Genomic DNA, 22,100 nt, shown 5'->3' with positions numbered 1-22,100 from the left:
AAAAAAAAAATCCCGGAAGTTGTGACTTCTTAGTAATTCAGGCTAGTTTTTTATCTTGGGATTCTCGAGTTGTTCAAAGTGTAAATATTTGTGTATTTTTCCTCAGCTACCAAAAGCTGACGCACAACTTAACGATGGCTCAATCGACTGCGTACAAGATGATTTAATATTTCTTTTCCTTTTTTATTATCCTGAACACTTTTGGGAATTTTCCATTTTTGTAACACGGCTCTAAGCGTCTCCTTGTGTCCATAAGGTTTTGGTTTCATCCATGTTGTTGCTGTTGTCCGGCACAACAAAGAAATAAATAAATTTAATTAAGCTCACGCTTACGCACAACACTTGCCTGAGTCCTTTTCCCTCCTCGTGATTGGCTGCCGTGTTTAAATGTTTGACTTTTACCATCGTTTCAACAGTTCGGGCCCACCAGACCCACCAGTTATTCATCAGTTCTCCCCAGGAAAACATCCTGCTGGACTGGAGCGACAGTAGCCGAGTCCTGCTGTTGGTATCAGCAATTGTGGATGTGCTGCAGGAGAACCGGACGCACAGGTGTGAGTTTGACATCTGTCCCAGTGAAAATAAACACAACTCCGATCCTCAGCTACGAGAGGAATCCCGGTCACTCTGCGGCAGGAACGAGGATGTGTCTGAGTTGAGGGTGCGGTGGAAAGTGGGTGGGGCTACAACTCATCTGTCTGATGACAGGGCGGGACCATACTTCATCTCGACAGGTGCAGACAGAACTGAGCTTGGTGACACTGCTAAAGTACTGAGCCCTGCATTCCCGTGCAGGTGCATGGAGCAGGAAGGAACATAAGGTTGGCCCCCTGTTGACTGTTGGTGGTGATGTCTGCTGTCGATGAGTGAAACTGATGAGTCCAAGTCCCTGTGAGATGCATATTGGTCCCAGAGAAGGTCTTTACCGCACTAGTAAGTTAGCCTCATGAGACGTTCCAGTTCAGGGCCGCACCTTCATGATTGACAGCTGAGGCCCTCCCCCTGGTGTCCCTGTGGTGTTTTTGGCTTCAACCAATGTATAAATGTGTTACATGTTAATTGCATGTTAATGACATGTTATTACATGTTAATTTCCCCCAGGCTCATTTTCAAAGCAACTGAAGCATCAGCTCACAGGTTTTTATTATTATAATATATTAATTGTGATTAGTAATATTATAAATTGCAATTAAAATATTTCTGATCTATTTCCAAGTCTGTTGGAAAGGTAGAGCTCCTGCTGTCATCGCTGGCATCAGTGTTGCTTCCTGGAGATCTCCACCTGAGTGCCGAGTGGGCGAGCCATCAGGAATGAATTCCTCAGAGAGTGAGTGAGGGGGTTAAAGAGTGAGAGAGAAAGAGTGCAGTGATGAATCCAGGGTTGAGGACAGCAGCAGACTGGTGGACAGAGTGGGTGAGGTTCACCGCTGAAGGAGGCCAAACCAGTTTGAGTCTGTTGGGCGGGTGTGTGTCTCCCAGCTCAACCAGCCTGACGGGCTCGTCACTCGCTGCTGGCACACACAGACACACACACACTCACACGGCTCACAGCTGCTGCTGAAGCTCCTCTCGCTAGGTTGTCCTCCACTCCCCCAGCAGTAGAACCAGCAGGAAGAGGCGCGAGATGCCCCTCCATTCCACACTCTCCGGCCGGGGCTACGGCTCCACCAAGGCTGAGAACACACAATCAAATGGCAAATCTTTTGAGCAGCTCCGGTCCGAATGTCTGCAGACGGGGGTTCTGTTTGAGGACCCCGACTTCCCCGCCGTGGATTCCTCACTCTACTACAGCCAGAGTGTCCCCGTCCAGATCGAATGGAAGAGGCCCACGGTGAGTTAAGACCCAGCGGAATCACACCTGCAGGTCTTTTAGAGACATTGTTCAAGGAACTTCTGCCCTACCTGCAGTTCTTGGGGGGTTTCTGAGTTTCAGTTGGTTTCTTCTTGATTGTGCAAAGCAATTCAAGATGCCTTTGCTTGTGATGTAGTGCTCTAAAATATTAGTTAAAAATTGATTGATTTTGCGGCTCGCATTCCAGAAGGTCCTTCAGACACCCTGAAACACTCTGGTAGCTCTGATTTTCACCTTTACCTGCCGCCAAACTGCAAGACTAGGCAGAATCTAACGCCTAGTGCACTGATTTTCCCAACCGCCACCAACAGCCCAGATGAGCCACTGCTGCAGAACCAGTTCTGCTGGGGCACTGACTGTAAACAAAGCCGAGGGTTTGGGCCGTTTGTTTTTCCCCCTCCTAGATGCACCGTCTGCAGCTTCATCCACCAGATGATACCTGCGTTAGCATCTCTGTCCACCAGTTAGCACGATGACCCAGTCAACGGTTCATCCTTCATTTTAAATTTCACAACCAGGACACATTTCTACGCTGGGCGTTCCTTGAATGGAGTTGAATTCCTGCGTTGTGTTGTGTTGTGTTGTGTTGTGTGTGTTATGGCAGATTAATATGCCTGGAATGTGCACACACCCATCTGGGACATGTGTCACTTTGCAACAGTTACCTTTCATGCTCTTCCTGCTCCACAGGAAATCTGCAGCAAACCAAAGTTCATCGTGGGCAACGCCGACAGGACGGACATCTGCCAGGGACAACTGGGTCGGTCCCATCGCACCCAGTCTCACTTTCCATGCGTTTCGCTGCTGCTCTTTTGTGTTTCATTACCTATTTACCCACAATGCACCACAGGCGACTGCTGGCTCCTGGCGGCCATCGCTTCCCTGACCCTCAAGAAAGAAGCCTTGGCCCGAGTTGTTCCCCCGGACCAGGACTTTGACCACAGATATGCCGGCATCTTTCACTTCCAGGTACGGTCCGGGTCAGCTGATTGGCTGAACCGGGGGTGTTGATTGGCTAGCAGGTCTTCCATCCATCTTAGATGAAGTTCCACTCTGCACCAACCACAGAGGCAACTGATGAACGATTCATCCGCAAATTGATTCATTTCTGAGGTTGTTCACTCAAACGTCAACACAATAGAGGACGAGCCGTGTTTTTGAAAAGCACGTTATGGGTGACAGTGAGAGGAGGCAAAAGTATTTACATTTACATTAGAGTACTTTAAAAGCACTTGAACTATTTTACTCAAGTAAAAGTAAAAAGTACAGGGTCTGAAATTTACTTAAGTAAAAAGTGAAAAAGATTTTGTTTTGCAATTAATCAAACAATACGTTGACACTCACACTGACAGATTTTTTCCCTTTAAAATATGATCCACTTGTATATTTAATTACACAACTACACAATTCAAATAGCTCCACTTTGAGCAACAACAGCTACAGTAATAATAGCCTAACCCTAACCCTAACCCTTTTTCCAATAGAAGGAGTAGGAAGTACAGATTTTTGTGAACAGATGTTGGGAGTTCAAGTAAAAAGTTGTCAAAGAGAGAAATGTGAAAAAGTGCAGATACCTGCAAAATCTACCTAAGCAGAGTAACGAAGTACATGTACTTTGTTACCTCCCACCTCTGCTGACAGTTCTGGCACCACAACAAGTGGCTGGACATCGTGGTGGACGACCGGCTGCCGACGGTGAGGGACAAGCTCATCCTGCTCCACTCGGCCTCGAACAACGAGTTCTGGAGCGCCCTGCTGGAGAAGGCCTACGCCAAGTGAGTGACGCAACACCTGGACGGACACAAACTGGAGCTGGTGACTCCTAAACGTGAATCTCTCTTCAGCGGCTTCTCACTGCCTCGCATCTCCTTCCTCCGTCAGGCTGCACAGCAGCTACGAGTCCCTGAAGGGTGGCAGCACGCTGGAGGCCATGGAGGACTTCACTGGCGGCGTGGGCGAGGTGTACGAGACCGCCAAGGCTCCTGACAACATGTTCACTATCATGAAGAAGGCCTTGGACCGAGGCTGCATGATGGGTTGCTCCATCGACGTAAGCAGAAGCGAAAAGAGGAAAATCATTTGATTTGGTTTGTTATTGTACCGTCCAGAGTCTCAAACAAACCCCGGCTTTGTGTGTGTGTGTGTCTGTGTGTATGGGTGGTTTCTGCAGGTCTCCAGCTCGGCAGAGTCAGAGGCCAAGACCTCCACCGGCCTGGTGAAGGGACACGCCTACTCTGTCACAGGCCTGGAAGAGGTGAGTCCGCTCGTCTGCAAGCTTCCTCATCGTCGTGGCTATGATGCAGCAGCAACTTCAAGGCTGACTTATTTTTAAAAAAAAAAACACACAATAACCTCTAATGTCAAAATATGACCGGACCAATCAGAGTCCTTTAAGGAGAAAGGGGCGGAGCTATGGCCAGGGCTGAACCTGTGACACAAACAGTCAGTCTGATCACAGCCAGACGACATTTTCTCAGTAGAAGAAGAGCAACTGAATGCTTTTCTCTGCAGCTGATTGGCTGTGGATAGTTAAACTCCACCCCCAGCATTGCGTCACAAGGCACCCCATGCACCATCTGCTTTGGCCAATTGCACTTGAACTCTAGGACTTGTAGGTTATCTTTCTATTTATTTCTAAAACAAACAAACAAACAAACAAATAAATAAATACATTTTTCTACCTCCAGGTGACTGTCAGAGGAAGGAAGGTCCAGCTGATCCGGATCAGGAACCCCTGGGGCCAAGTGGAGTGGAACGGTGACTGGAGTGACAAGTAAGCAGTAATACAGAGCAGGTGACCAACCAACGGGTTGTGTTGTCTTGTGTTGAGAGCTCAACATCATCTTTCATCTATTTGACGTTTATTTTGTGTGTTTTATCCGTGTCCATCTGTCAAACTGCAACTCAGTGTTTCCATGTCAGCAACAATAAAGATTCATCTAACTCTAAAAGAAAAAAACCCAAAAACTGGGATAAATGTATGCAAATTTGAGGATCACTGGGAAGAAAATAAAAACACAAAGCATCTTTGGAGAAGGTTGATAATGGCTCTTGCCTTGATGCTGCATCGACACCTTCTTCACTCGTTCGAGGTCCTGATGTGACCAAACAGCTGAGGTTGAAGGTTGAAGTTAAAATTTGATCCAAACTGCAGCCTTGTTGAGCTGTGTGTGTGTGTGTGTTTCAGTTCGAGAGAGTGGAGTTACGTGGACCCGGCGGACAAAAGGCGCATCATGCAGAACTCTCAAGACGACGGAGAGTTCTGGTGAGTTGCAGAGAGTGTCACCCCCTCGTCAACCCCCAATAGGAGGTGGAGCCTCAGGTCCTGCACCTCTGGAACTGTGTGACTCTGTGTGACTGTGTGCGATTGTGTGTGTGTTTTTTCTTGGGACTCCAGGATGGAGTTTGAGGACTTCAAGAGGAACTACAGCAGGGTTGAGATCTGCAACATGACGCCGGATTCGCTGACCGACAGCACACAGCGCCACTGGGAGGTCAACATGCTAGAGGGCAGTTGGATCCGCGGCTCCACCGCTGGAGGCTGCAGGAACTACATCGGTGAGAGTGACTTAATCTGTCTTCAGACTCAAACCCCAAAGAATTTCGAACCTCCAAATGAAAACCGTCATCTGAACCCCTCGGATGTGCAGACACCTTCTGGACCAACCCGCAGTTCAAGCTGAGGCTGGAGGACGCTGACGATGACGACGACATGTGCAGCGTGGTGATCGCGCTGATGCAGAAGAACCGGCGGGAGATGAGGAAGGAGGGGCTCGACATGGAGACCATCGGCTTCACCGTGTACGAGGTCAGAGGGGGGGTGGAGCTTCTTTTTTACTTTTCTTTCGACCCTGTGATGCCATTTCACTCGGGCAGAGACGCTCTTTCTCTGAAGTGTTGTGCAAAAGTGTGCGTGGGGATTGTCACAATCAAGACAATAGGAACACCGTGCCATCACCGCAACACTGCAGAAATCGTTTTTTATTTTTATGGAATGCAATCTATTACTTTACTGTAGGGGGCGATACACATGGTCGGCGGTGTTCTTCTCTTTCATCTTAACACTAATACACTTTAATGATGCACCTTCTTGCAGTCACTCCATTATGAGAAACGTGGCATGTTGTCGGTCTGTTGGTAGTCAAACCCTTTTATTAGTTTTGTTGATGTTACTTTGAACATCATCTTCATCAGAGTATGTAAGTCACAGCCACAAACTATAATCCAGCATATTTACATGCAAGTGTTTATTAATATGTACTGTCTCTGATTGCTTTAAAAAAATAAATGACTAAATTCAAATTCTAGTGGAGAACAATGGGCCGAACAATGATCCCTGTTGAACGCCTCCACGACAACTTAAAGCTTTGACAAAAAAAACCCTCACACCATATGCAGAAAGCAATTAGTTAAATATCTGTTTCTTCTCTTTGTTTTTCTCCAAACACTCCTTTACCGATCTAGAGGTCAATCATGTTTGGTTCAATTTGTCTGCGTCCAGGCTCCAGAAAACGAAGACCAGGCCAGCAAGGATTTCTTCCGCTACCACGCCTCCAAGGCTCGCAGCCGCACCTACATAAACACCCGGGAGATCTCGGAGCGCTTCACGCTGCCACCCGGAGACTACCTGCTGGTCCCCACCACCTTCCAGCCGCATCATGAGGCCGACTTCCTGGTGCGGGTCTTCAGCGAGAAGAAAGCCGGGGCTCTGTAAGTGTTTAGCGAGTTGTTTAGTACTCGGGAGGTCGACGCGAACAAAGAGGAGGAGGAAGAGGAGGAGGAGGAAAAGAAGCTTTGTCACAATGCTGTGCTTTCTGTCCAAACAGGGAGATGGGGACCAAGGTGGACGCCGACCTCCCGGATGTAAGTAGGGAAACGAGGCGGCTAAACCGGCCAATCCTGTGAGCTTTTACTGAACTGGGCCCATCACTCCCAACAGCCGCCACCACCCAGCCTTCCAGAAGAGGAGACGGAGGAGGAGAAAGGCCTGAGGAGGCTGTTTGAGCAGCTTGCTGGAGATGTAAGACAGCGCAAAGTGTCACACGCCCACCTGCCCGTCGTTGCTGAAGCTCCCACAGTCTGCAGGAAGACAAAAAAAAAAAGACAAAATGATATTGTTCAACGCATGTTAGCATCCAAAGTCAGGGTCTGCTGGAGTCTTTCCTGGCCACTGCTGCTCCTTGCTTGCTCTGGAGGTATCAGTTGGTTCTCTCTTTTATTGCACACAGAGCTTGGAGACGCCTATGGGTGTGATTTAGCGCTTTTGAGGTAAAAGTTGATCGAACGTCCCAGATATGAGAAAAAGATTTGTCCCTGCAGCTTCTGCCGGCTCGACTTTCCAATAAAGTTTCTCCATGCAGTAGCCTATAAACCATCCCTTTGTGACGTCACAGAGGGCACTGTTAGCTACTGCTGGTTAGTTGGCTGAGGCCACCTTTGTTTTTCTTTTGCCATTGAACCTGGAAGATCCAACAAATTAAACTTTTTTTTTGAAGGAGTATGCAAACAAAGAGCTAACTCTTTGATAATTAATCTTGTGACATGACTCCACTGGAGTACAGGATGGAAAAATAATATGGGGAAGAATGAAAGATGTTTGGTTGGAAAAACTAGGGATGGGCAATACTGGGAAATTTGATATCAATCTGATATTAAGTTAACACTGGGCTCGTATCATCTAAAGATTTTGTGATTTGCCTTGAGTTAGTTGATTAGGATCACGGTGAAACACAAGACAAAGATAATAATGATAATTTAGGCATATAAACATTATTTTTTTTATCAACTAATTACAGTACAAAACAATTCAACAGTGTAAAAACAAAATATTTCCCTTTTTGCTACATACAATTGTTTAAGAGGAAAGTCACAAGTGCAAACAAGATATTAATCTAACAATGTCAACAAGTTCAATGGAATCATTTGTTTTGGAAGTCTGAGGTGGGTGTGTTTTCTTTTTTTGTCTTTGTCAGTTTTGTCTCTTTAACATCTCCTGCCGCCTCCACAGGACCAGGCCATCTCTGCCCGGGAGCTCCAGCAGATGCTGAACGGTGTCCTCAGCAGACGTGAGCCCGCCGCCCTGTTTCAAAACTTCCTGTTTGTTGTTTGCCGCTCAGTCAGACTCAGTCAAAACCTTTTTTTTGTTGATTTCTTGTACTTATGCTTTTCTGTCCCCCAGGAAAAGAGATCAAGTTCGACGGGTTGACGCTCGCCACCTGCCACAGCATCATCAACCTGATGGACGTATCCTTCCTCTTGACTCACTCAGAATAGAATAGAATAGAATAGAATAGAATAGAATCCTTACTAGGAATCAAAACTGTTGTGATAAAATGTGCTTGAAAACACCTGCAGCGCCACATTTTTTTTTCCCTTGACATGTGAACCAGGTGGACAACACCGGAATGCTGGAGTTCCAAGAGTTCAAAGTCTTCTGGGAAAAGATGAAGAAGTGGATTGTACGTGTTGATTCAGCTCAGAAAATGAAATGAAAAGGGGAGAGGAAAAAATCAGAAATGAACAGAGGAGAAAAAAAACACCTCCTGAGCTTCAGAGAGCTGGATTTAAAAAAATCAAGATAAACAAAAATTTCGCACAGCAGTTTTATGTAAAAACTGTTGATAAGAAAAAAATCAATGTATTTCTTATTCAACAACTAATTGTTGATAGTATTAATAGTAAAAATGAAATGCTGTTAGCTGTGTTTGAGGCTTTTTCTTTGAGGGTGTCGACTGTGACCTGCTGTCGTTGGTTGCAGATGCTCTTCCTGTCCTTCGACACCGACCGCTCGGGAAAGATGTCGTCCTACGAACTCCGCAGCGCTCTGAAGGCCGCAGGTGAGAGTCCACGTAGTAAAATTGGGTTCCCCCAGGCATTTGTGTTTCAGACAGGCAGATGTCTGTAACGCAGATGCGTATGGCGGAGTCTGACAGTTTTTCTGCTCGCCCCGCTGAAGGAATGAGCCTGAACAATGAGCTCCTGCAGCTCATCTGCCTGAGGTTCGCCGATGCCAACTACGACATCGACTTTGACGACTACCTCACCTGCATTGTCCGTCTGGAGAACATGTTCCGTACGTAACAGTGGCGTTGCATATGACAATCTGCCAGTCGAAAAGTTGCTGAGTGAAACTCTGTGTCTCTGCCAGGAGTCTTCCAGGCTCTGGATGGATCCAAGAGGGGACGTGCCAAAATCAGCTTGGCACAGGTAGACTCGGCTGAATTCCTTCTTCTGTGTTGGGCTCCATCACCATGCTCTCACTGTTATTGTAATGTGGTTGGTTACTGTGTATTTTCCCTCCGTACAGTTCATCTTGATGGCAATGAACGTCTGAGGAGGAGCTGGATCCCCAAGTAGAGCCGCCGTAAGAATAAGGAGCAGCAGCGCCTTCTCCAGTCTGACCAGCAGCAATGGCGAAATTTAGGTCCTGAGTGGCGAACATGGGCACGTTTTATTGTCAGTTGTCAGAGCTTTTTTTTGTCTGTGAGTCACGTTAAAATTTTCTAAAATTAAAAGAATAATTAAAAGGAATCAAATTTCAAAACACATTGTTGTATTGATCATTGTATTTTTGTTTTTTCTCTGCACCCTGACATTAAATGGGAAATAAAACCCTCTGAATTAAGGTTTAAGTGTCGACTTCAATGAATACACACACACACACACACACACACACACACACACACACACACACACACACAAAGAAACATACTTCTAATGACAAAACAGTCATGAGGAGGAGGAACCACAGATGAAGATAAAGATTTGAAACTTAATTAGAACTGGACAATAACATTACAAATGCATAAATCCAAAGACGTCTCTATATTTCCGTTTTGAAATATAATAAGGATATATTTAAATTCATTATACATTTTTTCAACAATTTAGGTAAACGGTTTGGCTGACAGTCTGTAACATTAATGTTTACAGCTATGAGTACACGAGGCACTTCCGGGCCAGCAGGAGGCGATACTGTCCAGGAAGTCCCGTCTCGCGTTTGGACTATACCAACAACAAAATGTGTAAACTTGTATGGAACACATCGCGTTGACATATGCAGACATTGTTTGTTTGTTTGTTTTTACTTTCTCACTTAAAAACACATTGTATTTATGAATTATTCCATTCCAACATCATATTTGGGCATGTTAACATCGTATCAAACCCCCTCGTTACTTTTTTTTCTCCTCGGGATTTGGTTCCTTCCGGTTGTGTCGGGAGCAGCATGGTGGAGGAGAGTCCAACGTGGGTCAACAGCAGCCTCTGTCCTCGGGTCTAGTTTGTTCTCTGCGACCATAGTTTCCGTGTTTTCTGTGGATGCCAGAGGAGCTTTGAAATCTATCGCAGAGCCGCCAGAGACCGGGACGCAGGATGGTGAGCTGACATCTCGACAGAAACTTAGCCCAGTTAGCTCACGGCGGCTAAAGTCGCAGCTGTGTTTTCATGAGAACGACAGCGTGTTGTTACAGGATACGCGGTCTGAACGACGTATTTTTAGCAAACTTAGAATCGGTGAATTTAACTGTTGTGTGTGTATATATATATGTATATATATATATGTATATATATACATATACATATATATATATATATATATATATATATATATATATATATATATATATATATATATATATATTTTAATGGAGCAACAGTCCCGCGGTGAGAATGATCTAGCATTCAGCGTGACAACAGTAGTGCAGTCTTTGCTTGTGATTGTTTTCATAGTGTGGTTTCTCGGATCTGACGTTTCGCTTTGTTCTGTTCAGTGAAAATCAGTGTGGATTGAAATATGCTTTAAACTCAATTATCATGTTGTGTGTATATATATTAAACGATTTTCCTTTTGTATCCTTTTGTGTAAATCAGATTCTGCTGTTGTTTCTCTCCTCAGCCTCATCGAAAGAAGAAGTCGTTCATCGAGAAGAAGAAGGCCGTGACCTTTCACCTTGTCCACAGGAGCCAGAGAGACCCGTTGGCGGCGGACGAGAATGCGCCGCAGCATGTCCTGCTGCCCGCCGCAAAGGTCTGAATGGCCCGCCAGCTTGAAACACACACACACACACACAGAGTGAAACAATCAGCTCACAGAATTATTTTTTTTATTCACGGTCGGACATCAGTTACAACACTGACGCAGCACGTCATGCTGATCTGCAGTTTGCTGTAGTTTTGACAGCGCCACCCACTGGCTGTGGTTGTGTTTTCCAGGCCGAGACTGAGAAGAGGCGCGAGGAGCAGAGGAACTTTGGCGTCTTCTTCGACGACGACTACAACTACCTACAGCACCTGAAGGAGGCATCGGGCGGCGTGGAGCTGGTGGCGGCGCCGCCGCCCCACTCCTCCCCAGACAGGCAGCAGGTTCACCTCCGCCGTGGTGGTGATGATGATGATGATAATGATGATGAGGAGGAGGAGGAGGAGGAAGATGTGGAGGAAGAAGAGGAGGAGGTGATGGACGGCGCACCTGTGAGTCCGCGCAGCGTTTCGGCCTTCATTGTTTTTGAGAAGCTTCCAATTTGAAAATCTGTGTTTTTGAAGATTGACACTTGTGGCCAACTGGCTTTATTCATTCATTAATTTATTTAAGTTTGTGTATTTCTGGCCTTTGAAAACATCTGGCTCTCCTCCTGCTCGTCCTGACAGGCCACTTCCATCCAGCTGCCGTCGTCTGTCTTTGCCTCTGAGTTTGAGGAAGAAGTGGGGCTCCTGAACAAAGCTGCTCCCATCTCAGGTGAGCTGAACACCTCCAGGGGGCGCAGTGTGACCCCACCTGACCCCTCCTGACCACAGCTGACCAGCCATGCACAGGGAAGCAATCACAAAAAGGGAACCAAACATTGTGGTTCCACAGCTGCAGTTCTTCTCCTCTCGCTGCTCCTGCTCCACCTTCTGGCCAGCACCCCGAACTACAACACAGAAGACGAGCCTGCCAGCTGTTCTGTTGTGTTGCTGAGTCTTCCTCACTCCTTTGTGTTTCCTTTTGTTTTGTTTTGTCATCCAGGGCCGCGGCTCGACATGGACCCCGACATCGTGGCCGCTCTGGACGAAGACTTTGACTACGACGACCCCGACAACGTCCTGGACGACGACTTCATCATCCAAGCCAACAGCACCGGCAGACGTGCAGAGTAAGGAGGTTACCATGTGGGAAATTTTGAAAGATGAGCGGATATGAGTGTTTGCAAATCTGGAGCTTCAGGCAGGTGTTTTTCCTCCTCCTCCTCTTCCTCCTCCTCCTCCTCCTCCCTCTTCTTCTTCTTTCTCTCCTCTTCCTCCTCCTCTCCCTCTTGCCTGTGGCTGATGCACACCTCGATTAAAACCTAAGATTTTGTGGTTTAAGAGAAGTTTGTTTATAGTGGTGTAAAGACACGATGCAACATTGAATCTTCTGTGTGAATTCAGCCGTCAGTTAAAGTTAACTCTGTTTCTGCTGGAGGCTGTCAACACGGGGCTCACCATGCTGTTTCCTGGAAATCTCTCTGTGGAGCCTCAGTCAGATGCCTGTTCTCCACGAAAACATTTGAGTGTTGCTGATCTTCTTCGTCGTGTGCGTTCAATGTGTGACAGCGGCGAAGGTGACGACGATGACGAGTGGGAGGACACGGACGACGAAGGCGACTTTGATTCTGAAGGCGGGCTGTCGGGGGACGAGGGCCCCGGCGGCCCCCGAGAGTTCCTGTTCATGGACGAGGAGACAAAGAGCCGCTTCACTGAGTACTCGCTGTCGTCGTCGGTGATGAGGAGGAACGAGCAGCTCACCCTGCTGGACGACCGCTTCGAGAAGGTGAGCGCCGCCGCCAGCCTGTCCTTGAGGTGTCCTTGATTGGGAGGCGCCGAGGACAACGGTTCTCTGTGGTCTGTGTGCGGCTGCAGTTCTACGAGCAGTTTGACGACGACGAGATCGGCGCCCTGGACAACGCCGAGCTGGAAGGCTACATCGAGCCCGACAGCGCTCGTCTGGAGGAGATCATCAAGGACTACTTCATCCAGAAGGAGAAGGAGTGAGCAGAGCCCCGCCCCCTCCCCAACCCAACCAACCCCTGCTTGTTTCTACACACTGAGAACGTCTTTTGCTGAACTCATGTGGTCTTGTGCTCAGATCGCTGCGGCCTGACGACTTGGGCCCCAGAGAACTTCCTGTGGTGCAGGAGGAAGATGAGGAGGAGGAGGAGGAAGAGGAGGAGCTGGAGATGGTGGTCCTGGGGCCTCCGGAGGAGAAGTGGGACTGTGAGACCATCATCAGTGAGTAGATGGGGCCCTCCGTGTCACCCTCACTTAACTGTGCGTGTGCTGAGCCAAGCCAGGCTAAGCTAAGATAGGATATGCTAAGCTAAGCAAGGCTAAACACTGCCTGTAGCTGATGATCATCTCCATCTTGTTGTATTAAAAGCATTGTATTCTCTTCCTCATCTCCTCAAACGGTGTAAATTTATCTCTCAGCTGAAGTTAAATCAGTTTTAGCAGCAGCCTGTGATCACAGGGCTAAACATGCTGTTTCCTGGACATTCACAAAGCATTTTGCATAATTAATTGTGAACGGCTGCTGCACTGGCGTCTCGGAAGAACAATAAGGTTGAGCAAATATTTCTGTCCGTCTGTCGGTTGTTACAAGGGTGTAGTTTGCTGTCCAGGAACTTGTGAAAGTAGAACGTCTTCATCACTCAGTGTTGCCGATCGTATTCACAACCTGCTTCTCCTCCCGTCTTTAGGCACCTACTCCAATATTTACAACAGACCCAAAGTCATTGAAGAACCAAAGAAGGTGAGAACCTCCCCCGCGTCACATTATGTTGTTTCCTTATGGTTCCGGGCAAACTAGTAAAATTCCAGGCCGGAGTTGAATGTTGATTCACAGTGGGGAGTGCCGGCTGTTGGCTGTGACCCAGCTGGTCCTGGCAGCTCTTTGAAGCGTTACAGTTTTCTGCTGCTGCTACCTGAGGTGTTCGGAAATGACTCGTCTCTACTGTCTGCACTCGCGTCTTCTTGAGCTATTGAGCGGCGTCGAGTTATTGAGAAATGGGCTTTAACAGTTGGACATGCGGTTTGCTTTTTTAGCCCCCAGCCAACAGCATCAACATCTACTTCCTGTTTTACTGAACGCACCAACCTCTCCCTTTGCTTCCTTCACGTCCTCCTCCTCGCCCCTGTCCTCCTGCGCACCACAGCCGAAGCCCATCCGCGTGTCCAGTAAGACGGGCGTCCCCCTGGATGTGCTGCCCAACCGAGGTCTCACTGCCCGGCAGGCGGAGCGAATGACCAGGATCAACGACTCGGACCTGCCGCGCGTCTCCACGCAACCCCGCGACAAGCAGGAGAGCCGAGAGGAGAGGAGGGCCAGGAAGCAGGCCGTCAAGGAGGAGCGCAAGGTGAGTGTGGCCGGCGGCCCTTCGTGATGTCAGCACCAACAGACGTGCTTTTGAGTGAATGTTTTTGTTTTTCTATATATATATACATACATACATACATATATGTATATATGTATATATACATGTATATATAGTGGTGAGCGCGGCTGATGGCCCTTCGTGATGTCAGCATCAACAGTGCCTTTGAGTGAATGTTTTTGTTTTTATATATATACATACATACATATATATATATATATATGTATATATATATATATATATATATATATATATATATATATATATATATATATATATATATATATATATATACATATATATATATATATACACAACAAGTGTGTGTGTATGTACCAAGTAGTCAGAATGTAGCCTGAATTGTGTGTGTGTACACAGGAGCGGCGGGTGGAGAAGAAGGCCAACCAGGAGGCGTTCAAGGAGGAGAAGGTGCGTCAGGAGAAGCAGCTGCTGAGCCTGCGCACCAACGTCCAGGGCCTGAAGCTTTAGTGGCCGCCGTGACCCTCCCACTGGTCAGAGGTCGGCCTCGCCCGAATAGACTTGGACCTTGACCCTGTGACAGTCCCCGCTTTGCTGGCTGGGAGTTGGTTCTCCTCTGGACTTACCGGTGAAGTGCGGTATTTGTTTATTTTTTTCCCCTCACTTCCTTCCCGCTGGAGGCCAACCGGTATCAGCTGAAGTCGACCTGACATCAGTTGAGACATGCCCAAGGGGATTACCTGCAGGATTATTTCCCATCATGGATTTGGAAAGAAACTTTTTCCCTTCTGATATCAAAGCAGCCACTTGAACTACATATAGAACCAAACAACTGTTTTTCCTGTAAAAGTGAAAAAAAGAAAAGAGATTTTTGCAAAGAAAACATTTATTTTCTCTCACAGTTCCATTAAAATATTTGCTGTGTGTGACGGTGTGTGTACAAAGATTGTCTTAGTTTTACAACTACATTTTCTGCCAGAGGATGCTGCTGAGGTTTGAAACCTCGATGGTAGTACAGCAGAACAGGTTAATTCTTTTTTTTTTAGATACATGCTTGTCGTCGTTTTAAACACAGGCAGAATTTCCTCAAATGAATAGTCCCACTCAGAGTGAACAGCGGAGGCGGTTGACACAGCCTTTAATTACAATCATGTGAACTTTGGCATTTATAAAAAAAACAAAAAACATTCCAAGATGTTTTCCTCCCGCAGCGTTAAGCCGAGCCGGTTCTTCAAGTTCCCTGGCAGCAGCAGTGCAAAGTCCAGATATATTGAGGTGAAAACATTTTTGACAGCACATAATGCACACACTGAAGTTGGAAAAACATTCCAAAATATATATAGAGATTTAGAAATACAAAACCCTCATAATCCTTAAAATTATCTTCAAATCCGTTGAGTCGATGTTTGAACCTCTGGCTTTGGAAAGTGACGAGACTGCATGAACTTGAAGGTGAATCTTTTTTTTTTTTTTTTTTTTATAAACGACACGCTGGTGGTGTCTGCAATGGCAGTAAACAGAGCTGCCAGCAGCTGCTCCACACATTAAAGACCAACAAAGACGATGCAAAGATAATGTGCAGTTACACAAACAAAAATTAAAAAAAAAGAAGAAGAAGAAATTCAGGCAGCCTTCAGCCCATCAGCTGACTCTTCTTTATTCTTCCGTCAAGTTCCTGGAGGTTTAGTGTCCAGAAAGCTTCCCTCCAGGCCACAGGAACCAGGGGAAGGTTTCCAGCAGTGGCGACGGAGCCCTCCCTCCTCACTCCCGGTAGCCATCGACAAACTCTCCGTCGCCCAGGTCCACGCACTCGCACATGTGCGGACAATCATACGCCGGTTCCTCACCAGAGTCGGAGCACACTGACGTGCTCCTTGTGTCCATCTGATCGCTGCCAGAGTCCAAGTAGTCTGAGCAGGGTCTGGATCTGACGACGTACTCGTCCTGCCCATCACTGCCGCTGCTGCTGAGGGCAGCTGAGGGCATTACGATCATTCTGGACATAGAGCCGTCCTTCTGGGACACATGGTGGTAGCTTTGGCTTTGTTTCCCGAAATCCGGTATCTGAAAGAGGCGGAGATAAAGCAGGTTTAGCAGAGCCGAGCCAGAGAAACAGGTTGAAGCTTGAATCCAAATTTATAAAAAAAAGTCACCAGAGGCCCAGGAAGAGGCACAGGCTTCATGATCCAGGCCTTGACCTTGCAGCAGATGGCCAACACCACGGCGATAATGAGGACTGCGACCAACAGTGGCACCATGTATATCAGCACATTGAGCTCTGCAGGAAGACAAACATGACTGATGCTTGGGTATCTGAGCTGCTTCAGATGGAGCCAATCGACCCACCTCCCCCTTCCTCAGATCAGACCACAACAGCATAGCACCTGTAGGATGGACAGGCATCCAAGGAGCTGGATTCAGTGGTCCAACGCTTCAGCGATATTTAAGTAAGGACGTGAGAAAAGCTCAAGAAAGGGAAGATGGCATGGTAAAAGAAGAGGAGGAAGACGAGAAGTTATCAAAACCGCTGCTGCCACTCAGGGTGATCTTTAGTGGTGGCTGCAGAGTTCAACAGTGGCCGTAACCATCGCAACGACTAACAAATGAAAGAACTCCAGAAATAAAATACGTGTTGAGTTGAGTCGGCTCTGCCTGGTTGACCAAGGAAATGGTTGAGTCTCTGCCGTGGACTCACCGTCTGACTTGCAGATGCGTTCAGTCTTCTTGAAGAAGATCTGGTTGACTTCAGATGTATCAAACAAAATGCCCTCCAGCGTCACACACTCCTCCTCCCCGTCAGCAAAATAAATGTTGTGTTTGCAGGTTTCATCGTCGGCCGAGCAGGAGGCATCAAAATGGCTCTGAAGGTCGGGGGGGGGGAGAGAGACGGTTTTGTTCGACTCTTAGTTGCAATGAGGACAAAATTAGGTATCTTAACGGGATCAGGTCAAAAAGGCCGAATCCTCGTTTGCAGGCATTTCCCACAGGGAAATGCCTGCAGGGGTTAAAATCCAGACATGTTGGAATCACTTACGGAATTTGAAAAGATGAAGAAGGAAAATGTTCCTCTCAGTCCCGGATAAAAGCGGAAGGGATTGGCAAAACTGACCAATGCCCCGGAATCCTTCTGATTGACGTCCACTGGAGGGAAATCCAAGAAACCTGTGGAGGGAACGAAAACACAGGCCTCTCAGAGTCTCTGCTGTAGGGTGTGTGTGTGTCTGTCAGTGAACCTGAAGACGGCGTCTTCTTACACAGAACATCCACAGTCTTCACCCTGTTGAAGCTGAAAGTTTGGGACGGCACCTCCTCAGACCTCTCGCCGCCCTCAACCGCCACCACGCTCACATAGTAGTTGTCGATGTAGCGCGATTCACTTTTCCAGAGGAAAGGGGTCAAGTTGTACTGACACTCTGTGGTTTCTGTGTCCAAACGCCTTCAACCAAGAGAGATAAGCAGCAGCAAGTCAGTCAACTGATATTTTTTAAACCAAAAAATGGTGTCAGTACAAATGTTATTTTTTGATAAATGTACTGGTATACAGTTCCAACATGAGCTCCATTCTAAGCACAACAGACTTGCGGTTTTAACACCGGGTTGTTGAAGTTGAGATTTAAAAAAAATGTATACAGTCAAAACCGACTGGGCCATTTGTGTCAGTGTGATTTGTGGGTTTTCTGCATTTCTCACACATGCTTTGTTGTTTGCTGCATGAAAAAGCAATGATCAGCAACACTGGCAACTTGCACAGTGGCTGAAGGCTGTACCCTCTCTGCCCCAAAAATACATTGCACCAGTAACAAAATGTAAAGGGGTGAAGGGTCAGTTGGTATGTCACATGTCAGATTAATTTCCGATTTGAACCCATTTTCATCAAGATACTGATGAGAATGGGTTTTTCCAAGTGGTGCAGTCGTAGCTAGCTAGGTAGCAAAGAAGGCAGACTCAGGGGCAGGCTTTAAAGCAGCATGGCTGCTTGAGAAGCTAGCCGGCAGAGGTTAGCTGGTTGGGACGATTGTATGCGTCACATCAGCCTTGAACCACCTTAAACTGTAGTTATGAATTTTTGAAAAACACAAGGCCGTATATCTCTCAGCTATGGAACACTGTGGTGTAATTAGTGTGCATTCCTAAATACCAAGTAGCTACACAGTGCATCTGCAGGCGTTTTACAGTGACAATAGGCACTGCTGCCCACGACTGGTCAAGTTTTTCAGATGATATGTTTGAACTCTTGTATCACAAACCTACTTCAGCGTCAACTTACTCAAAAGCCCCCTTAATCGTGACATTGTAGCTGGTTGGCTGCTGCCGTCGGCCGCACTCCCAGCTCACCGTGACTATCCTGTTTTGGCATCTCACGCTCACATTTGTCGGAGGCGACACTGCAAAGAAAGGGCAGAAATGAGATGTATGAGAACGACGGTCGCATGTGCCCACCTGGCGATCATGCTCCACAAAGTGCGAGAGGCGTCAACAGCTAATGAGGGGGTGGGGGGTGGGGAGAAGAGAGGTAACAATATTATTTCCCTGATCTGTAAATTTTTTTGGCAGGTGTGGTTCCAAGGGGGGAAGCAGTGGGGCATGAAAGATTCCTGGTCACGGTTTCACTGATGGAATCCAAACCAAAACAAACAGCAGCTATTCCGGTTTGTTGGTTTCTTTTAGATTTTTGTCAGCTTATTTCTATTTTGTTTTGTTTTTTTAAATTACGGCCACATAATTGTGGTATTTTTCATTTCTTTAATATCAAAAAGTATTTAAAAACAGCCTCATGAAAATTGTGTGTCGCTGCCGTTTCCCTGGATGTGGGTGGGTGGGGGGGGGGGGCCGCTAGGCTTGAAAACACATGGGTGAGAGCCACTCAGGGCTGAAGTGAGCAGGAAGTGCCGCCAAGAAACTATTTCCACCTGGCTCCACTTTCAGCGAAGACATCTGATTGATTGACTGATCTTTTCTTTTTCTTTCTTTTTCTTAAAAAAAAAAAAAAAAGTTTGTTTGTCCGATCACCTACAACATTGTTTTATATGGGTCAAACAATCTCTATTGCAACCCTAGCCCCCCCCCCCACATAAACCATATGAAATGAACTCATTAATGCAGGCATGGGCAAACTACAGCCCGGAAGGCATACAGTATACGGACTGTTAAGCTTTTTAATCCAGCCCTAGGTAGTTTTAAGAGTAATTTCAGTAAAGAGCTAAATACTGTGGGGCTTCAAAGACAGACAATTTGTTGTCATGCTTTTGTTCATTTTAAATAGACATTCAAATACGTGTTAGGTGTTGTCTATGTATCCATTGATATATATTTTTTCTCCTATGAGGTGGGTCACCAAAACACTGAATCCATCTGTTCCTTCTTCAGCCCCTCTCTCAAATTTAGGACCTATTGTGGCCCACCAGTCTAAAGGTTTCCCCGCCCCTGCATCAATGTAAAGACACATTGAAGCAGGTTGTTTCCAGACTCGGTCGCAGCAACAATGAAACTCTATGACACTAAACTGGACGAGGGCGTCCCGGAAGAACGAGCAGAAACTAGCGACGGAGGCTGATTGGAGTTATTTTACGGCTCACGTTGTAAAGAAATCCACCGTGTTGTATCACAACTGGTGTCCTTTGCACCACATTATTCCGCATGCATATGAAGATTACAAAGTTTTACAGCCAGTAAAATATTTACCGGTCTGGTTGGGGAAAAAAAAAAACCCTCAGTCACAGGACTTGAGACATGAGTTTCACCATAGACCTCCTTCCTGCTGTTGAACCTCGACTTAACAATAGAATTTTGCATGGTTTTTGCAAATTTTAACACGGAAATTGTAACATAGTCAGCAACACTTGTCCGACTAAATAAAAATAATGATATAATTAATAATTCATTTTACTTATATAGCGCTTTTTAATAACCCAGAGTCGCTTTACAGAATACAACAACACGTGGGGTACAGGATACAGACAAGAACACGGAACAACAGTACCGCAACATACAAACAGCAGTACAGACAACAGAGTCAGGGAGTTAGGGTCAGGGAAGGTCAAAGGCTTGGGCAAACAGGTAGGCTTTTAGACGGGATTTGAAAATGGGTAGAGTTATGAGCAGGCTGGGGAAGTTCCAGAGACACGGTGCTGCGCATGAGAAAGCTAAATGAGAAAAGAAATGCCAATAACTACTACGAATAATAATCAGCCAATCACATGGCAGCATGAGGCATGAAGACAAACCAATTCAAGTTCGAAAGCAACAGCAGAGTTAAAAGAAGCGGTCTTTAAAAAAAAAAAAAAAAAAAATCTTCTGGTAATAATATGACTGCTGACTTTAGGTATCGCAGCACAAATTTTAATTAATTGGATTGATTTATAAATAACTTTTTTTTTTTTTTTTGTTTAAGCCCCCTTGTGGCAGAGAAGGATTAACAGGAAGACACAGACGCTTGAACTGATCTCGACGCGACGATTTGGCTCGGGACACATTTCAACGACACCACAGAAACAAAACAATATACTAATTACTAATGTACTCATTCCTGTGATTACTCCGTCATTTAGATCCAGCCCAGGCCAGGAACTCACCACGGCTCACGGCCGAAGCTCTAGTGACCAGCAGCAGCAGGGCCATGAAGGCAGCGCCGAGCCGCGGCATGGCTCTCCCGGCCCCTCGGTTCGTCAGCAGCGGCGACCAGGTGAGAACCGACTTCCTCATGAACCGCACCTGAACTTCTTTTTCTTCTACTCCGGCTCCCCGTTTTTCATTCGACTCATGGTTAAAACTGACCGGAAACAGTCGCGCAAAGCACGGAGCTCCTCGGTGTGTGTGTGTGTGTGTGTGTGTTTTATGAGCGGCGACGGGCCTGCCCACACTCTTAATTGTAACACCTGACGTCAGCGAAGGTGCGGCGGTTCTCGATTCTCTCTCTCTCTCTCTCTCTCTCTCTCTCTCTCTCTCTCTCTCTCTCTCTGTCTCTCTCTCTCTCTCTCTGTGTGTGTGTCTCTCTCACTGGAGCAGTTTTAAAAGTCAGTCTGTGTATAAATGGACATGTGAGGTATCATTGTAAAGCCTGGGAGCTCTACTTTTATAATCAGTTGACATATTTCACGGCACGGGAAATCATTTTTGGCCTTTTGGGGGGACTCCAAAGTTGACAACTTTGCCATTGACATCATGGTAGTCCCCCCAAAAGGCCAAAAAAAGATTTCCTGTGAAATATGTCAACTGATTGTGATAGTAGAGCTCCCAGGCTTTACAATGATACCTCACATGCCCATTTCTACTGTATAATTTTGGAAAAAAATCCACCTCAACATACACCTAACGATTCGCTGAATTTTATATGTTGGAAAGGTGTTGGGATAAGCACAGCCATGTAGCGGTCAAATTGCGTAATTTTTTTTAAAGGTGGAATCGAAACCGCGGAAGCACCGCGGAAGCACCGCGGAAGCACCGCGGCGGATGCGGTGCCAACTTCAGCGTCGTCAGTTTTGTTTGGTTTTTGAAGGGGCACGTTTTGTTTGTTATATGGGACGTTACTGAAATGTTACTAAAAGGTTTGCCCCGAACTGCTCCACTGGGAGAGAGGGGTGGGGGGAATACAAAACAAAAAAACAAAAAAGCGTTGTGGCCTCACATGCTGCTGCTGTCCAGTGAGATGCTGTGACAAAGCGTGTTACCGTGCCAACAACATCCAACCTCAGCAGAGTGAAAAAGCAAAAGCCTCTTATGGGATTACAGCTGCCGTCCGTCTTTTACCGAGTCAACGACTCCAGCACGACAGCAGCAGCAGCAGCCGCCACTGCCGGCCGGTCCTGCGGGAGTTCTGAGGAAGATCCTGCTGCGTCTTTCACTCATCGCTGATGTCTGCGTCAGAGAAACTCTGAAGCAGG

At 46.6% G+C, this 22,100-nt stretch overlaps 3 protein-coding genes across 3 annotated transcripts; 2 read left to right on the top strand and 1 right to left on the bottom strand.

Moving 5' to 3' along the window:
- The first annotated feature begins 1,506 nt into the window (after positions 1 to 1,506).
- Positions 1,507 to 9,477, top strand: capn9 (calpain 9). The gene is made up of 20 exons (XM_076015640.1): positions 1,507 to 1,831; positions 2,543 to 2,612; positions 2,703 to 2,821; positions 3,494 to 3,627; positions 3,734 to 3,902; positions 4,023 to 4,106; positions 4,540 to 4,625; positions 5,040 to 5,117; positions 5,250 to 5,410; positions 5,503 to 5,660; positions 6,354 to 6,562; positions 6,679 to 6,715; positions 6,792 to 6,872; positions 7,860 to 7,917; positions 8,031 to 8,095; positions 8,242 to 8,310; positions 8,610 to 8,688; positions 8,808 to 8,924; positions 9,000 to 9,058; positions 9,159 to 9,477. The coding sequence occupies exons 1-20, from the start codon at positions 1,625 to 1,627 to the stop codon at positions 9,183 to 9,185; spliced, it is 2,067 nt and encodes a 688-aa protein (XP_075871755.1). The 5' UTR covers positions 1,507 to 1,624; the 3' UTR covers positions 9,186 to 9,477.
- Positions 9,478 to 10,045: 568 nt separating this feature from the next.
- ltv1 (LTV1 ribosome biogenesis factor) lies at positions 10,046 to 15,149 on the top strand. Its single transcript, XM_076015621.1, has 11 exons — positions 10,046 to 10,228; positions 10,749 to 10,880; positions 11,066 to 11,323; positions 11,501 to 11,588; positions 11,859 to 11,985; positions 12,425 to 12,641; positions 12,731 to 12,858; positions 12,957 to 13,099; positions 13,567 to 13,619; positions 14,023 to 14,223; positions 14,620 to 15,149. Exons 1-11 carry the CDS (start codon positions 10,226 to 10,228, stop codon positions 14,728 to 14,730), a joined length of 1,461 nt encoding a protein of 486 aa, XP_075871736.1. The 5' UTR covers positions 10,046 to 10,225; the 3' UTR covers positions 14,731 to 15,149.
- Positions 15,150 to 15,622: 473 nt separating this feature from the next.
- On the bottom strand, positions 15,623 to 21,026 carry ifngr1 (interferon gamma receptor 1). The gene is made up of 7 exons (XM_076015622.1): positions 20,793 to 21,026; positions 18,488 to 18,605; positions 17,475 to 17,656; positions 17,255 to 17,382; positions 16,916 to 17,081; positions 16,374 to 16,498; positions 15,623 to 16,284 (listed from the first exon to the last, which is right to left on the bottom strand). The coding sequence occupies exons 1-7, from the start codon at positions 20,920 to 20,922 to the stop codon at positions 15,982 to 15,984; spliced, it is 1,152 nt and encodes a 383-aa protein (XP_075871737.1). The 5' UTR covers positions 20,923 to 21,026; the 3' UTR covers positions 15,623 to 15,981.
- Between the last annotated feature and the right edge of the window lie 1,074 nt (positions 21,027 to 22,100).

This window comes from Nelusetta ayraudi, unplaced genomic scaffold (assembly GCF_046127955.1).
Source record: "Nelusetta ayraudi isolate G7.1 ecotype Tasmania unplaced genomic scaffold, CSIRO-AGI_Nayr_v1 ptg000192l, whole genome shotgun sequence".
In the NCBI taxonomy this organism is placed as follows: domain Eukaryota; kingdom Metazoa; phylum Chordata; class Actinopteri; order Tetraodontiformes; family Monacanthidae; genus Nelusetta; species Nelusetta ayraudi.
The sequence above is the reverse complement of the archived record's forward strand: the minus strand, read 5'-3'. Positions and strand labels throughout refer to the sequence as shown.